Source organism: Nannochloropsis gaditana (genome assembly GCF_000240725.1).
Source record: "Nannochloropsis gaditana CCMP526 unplaced genomic scaffold scaffold547, whole genome shotgun sequence".
Lineage (NCBI taxonomy): Eukaryota > Eustigmatophyceae > Eustigmatales > Monodopsidaceae > Microchloropsis > Microchloropsis gaditana.
In genome coordinates, this window is record NW_005803406.1 from 10,408 (window position 1) to 13,806 (window position 3,399).

The 3,399-nt window shown below is 55.6% G+C and overlaps 1 protein-coding gene across 1 annotated transcript; it reads right to left on the reverse strand.

Moving 5' to 3' along the window:
• Positions 1 to 823: 823 nt before the first annotated feature.
• NGA_0223100 (uncharacterized protein) lies at positions 824 to 1,993 on the reverse strand. The gene is made up of 2 exons (XM_005854315.1): positions 1,373 to 1,993; positions 824 to 1,155 (listed from the first exon to the last, which is right to left on the reverse strand). Exons 1-2 carry the CDS (start codon positions 1,913 to 1,915, stop codon positions 871 to 873), a joined length of 828 nt encoding a protein of 275 aa, XP_005854377.1. The 5' UTR covers positions 1,916 to 1,993; the 3' UTR covers positions 824 to 870.
• Positions 1,994 to 3,399: the final 1,406 nt, after the last annotated feature.

Consider the following 3,399-nt stretch of genomic DNA (forward strand, 5'->3'; position numbering starts at 1 on the left):
AAAAGAGTCCAAACTTTTCTCTTTAAAAAAAAAAAAGCCTCGACTGGCGTCCTGTACTCCCAATATACATCATTTGTGCGGGTCTAAGAATGAGTACGTCCGTGACTAAGAAGATAAAGGCTGGTTAAATGGGAGGAATATTGAGGCTTCGTGCTTCCCCCCGATCTTGTTCCACTTACCACCGCCAAGACCAAGCAGAAGGCACACCGGCAAGTGCGAGACGAGGTAGTGCTTCGGACAAAGGTCAGCATAAAAGCCACAGCAGCGCCGTCGGGGGTGGAAGTCTGCGGTGATTTTGACAGCCAACGCAAGGTGCCACTTAGCAACCCGAAGCTGAAAGTGCGGCCCTGCCCTCGGCTGCGAGCGTAATTATTCGTGACCAACACGTCGCGATGCTTTCACAAATTTTCCCTCGTGTCGCTCTCAAGCTTGATCCTGAAGCCCCTTCGTATCGATGAAACGCGTGAAGGAAAAAAAATGGGAGAGTGGTTCGACTAAGCAAGAAGGCGAGCGTAGTACGGGACGGAGGGAGCTAGACGGAATGTTCAGACAAGCCAAAATACTCAAAAGTCGCTCGTGCCATACCCAAGTACGTGGTGCCCGAAAGTTCCAATTACAACATGGCATAATATAGTAGCTTTTTTGTTTTCAGGATGGGTACGATTCTTAAAAGCCTGAAGTAGGGAATCCTGATAACTTTTTAAAAAGTAACCTCCCCCCTCTCCTCGCCAGTTACATGCCCTGCTCTCCCTTTACAATCCCCGGCTCCCTCCAGTACACCTATTCACAATTCGGTATAGGAGCCCAGTCCTGTTTCGTTGGACCAGGTTATCTCCTAGCGTCGGACAGTTTCGACTTCCACAGACCCTCTCACTCCGGGTCCCCCCCCCATAAGGACGCATCTTTTGGGAAGAGGAAGCCCGGTTGATCCAACGGCAAGACCAAATTCCTCGACTGGAAGGTGGTCGGTTTTAAGCCCACAGAAGGACGGAGCCAGCCAGGTCCCAAGATAGCATTGGCTGTCAGCATACCGGCGGCCAGGAAGGCAAGGAGGAGGGTGAGCGGATTGACTCCCAGGATGGTGACAAGGGCTTCCTTGGGAGAGAGGCCTGTGCCCGCGAATCCATCGCTGTCCTCCGAAAAAGAAGGTGTGGTCTTGGGATGGAAGGGGCCCGATGGTCATGAGGGAGAGATACAGCCTTCCTTATTCACAGGATGGCACGAGACCATGAAGCTAGCTCCCGCTACGCATGCCTGGAAAGGGAGAGAAGCCCCGCCTTCACGTCCTTCCAGCTCACTACCTGGACAAGAACTCCTCGACACTTTGTGCAGGAGAGAAAGAGAAGGGGAGGGAAAAGCGGCTAGCACCTACCTTGTCCTCAGTACTCCCAGGCTCCTCTCCGTCCTCAACGGCCCCGCCTCGCTTGAAAGGCCCGTGGTCGCGGTAGCTTTGGCATGACCGCCCTGACACGCCCGTGGTCCTGAACACCGGGTGAGAGTGACCTGGGTGAGTGTGTGTGAGTGGCCTTCGCTCCCGGTAGGGGGCGATGCCCTGGTGCCTAGGGGGAATGAAGGCCTCGACCGGCTCGCTGCCTGGTCCCGTATTTCCGAAGGCCCCCGCGAGGAGGAGCATGGCCGGGAGGAAGGGCCGTCTCCGTTTGCGCTGACGCGATGTGCCCGAGGGGAGACGACGTTTGTGGATGGTCCAGTCTCGGGAAGCAGTTGTCTTTTGCGTGGTCGTGCGTGATCCCTTTCCATGCGCATGGATGATCGCCATGGAGCATGGCTGCGTGCAGTGAATCGTGGGGCCCGCGGGTGTGCTGGTGCTGCTGTTCGCACGCCGGCAGTATCTTCGTTTTAAGGCTTCCTCGCCCGCCCTACACTCAACATCGGTCAAGGCTTCAATGCTTTCCATATATCAATGTGTATGGTTGTTTGGCAAAACTGGCCGTGCGCTTGCCCTTGGCCTTTCCCACCTCCTGCCTGACGTGTTGGAGGTATGAAAACGTAACATTACGCCGTGAGAGGAGGCGGATGTAATTCTAAAACCTAAGTAATCTGGCTTGGAAGCTGCCAAAGGTGCAAGAACTGAGTGGTAGCCATCCGATGAGGACTCAAATCGATCACTTCTCTTGTTATAATTACCCCTTACCTCCCCGGTCACGCTTCCACGTTCCTACTTGTTGTGATGTTGAGTGGTGGCGATAAAACACATCCTGTGCTATTCGGATTTTCCCGAAACCATGGGAGCATGCACCGCCAGGAGCGACGATCTAATGCCTCGCCAAGGAAAGAGATCCTGCGACAACGCAGCCATTAGGTGGTCAATCAGACTGGAAGGGCTTGCATCAAGGAAATCTCTCGTGACATTCACAACGCATCACGCACGTCATGAAAGACTTGTCGATGGTTTATCAGTAGACGGGCCGTAAGGCCTTTGAAGGGGCTGGAGGAGTAGGTGATACCTCCCCGGGAGCCGGAAGCACACGCCCTTCTTCATACGCATGCACCGCCCTGCGCTTCGTTTGTGCCGTAATATTTGGCACTTAATAGGCGCACAGTGCCTCGACACGTCCATGGATGTGCATGTTTGAGGGTGGCGACCACTCACGGATGCCCTGTCGGTGATAATGGTCCGCGGGCCTTGACTCCGGGATAGACCACGTCGTACCCTAAGTCTCTTGTATCCCAACCTATTTCTCGTCTTGACCACTCCTCGCGCAGGGCCCCCCCACTAGCACAATGGCTCGCTCCCCTTGCCTGTGGAGTGGGCTTCTGGTCGCCCTCCTCTTGTCCCTGATGGCCTCGTCCCACGCTTTTTTCATGGCAGCTCCGCTCCGACCTCCCGCTTCGACCCCCGCTCCCTATGGGCTTCCCCGGGGGCGGCAACAGGGTGCCATGAGCATGATGGGTGGGAAAGTTGCCAAATTTGGTTTCTTCTCCCCGGCGGTGATCGTGGCCAAGATCGTCCTGGGCGAGAAGAAACTGAACAAGGTACGTGAGGGGAAGGAGATGGGGAGGAAGGGGGCAACGTGTTGGGTGTGAAGAACCAGGCGCGTCTCCTGCGTCACTTTTGTGCGCGGAGGGAGGGTGACACAGTGCGAATGAAGGTGATGCCCTGGCAGTAATAACTGGGGGGAGGCGTCGATGGCAATGTGGGAGGACGAGCGTGAGGAACGTACTCACGGATGAAGGAGTGAGGGGGCAAAGTGTATACCACCAGGGTGCGAGAGGTGGTATTTCTCCCTCAGCCTACATCTATGAGAGTGACTCTTACCCCAGGAATCACATTGCGATGGCTCCTTCTGAGCTGTCCTCTCACGTCTCGCGTGCCTACGGGTCAAGGCCTTCTTCTCGATGACATGCTCCCATTCCCCCTCCTCCTCCCTCCCTCCCTCC

Excerpts from the sequence above, each read along its gene's own strand:
- NGA_0223100 (XM_005854315.1), bottom strand. The coding sequence starts at position 1,915 with ATGGAAAGCATTGAAGCCTTGACCGATGTTGAGTGTAGGGCGGGCGAG. Across the intron at positions 1,156-1,372 it reads CTGGGAGTACTGAGGACAAG|ACCACACCTTCTTTTTCGGA; the intron begins GTAGGTGCTAGC and ends TTCCATCCCAAG.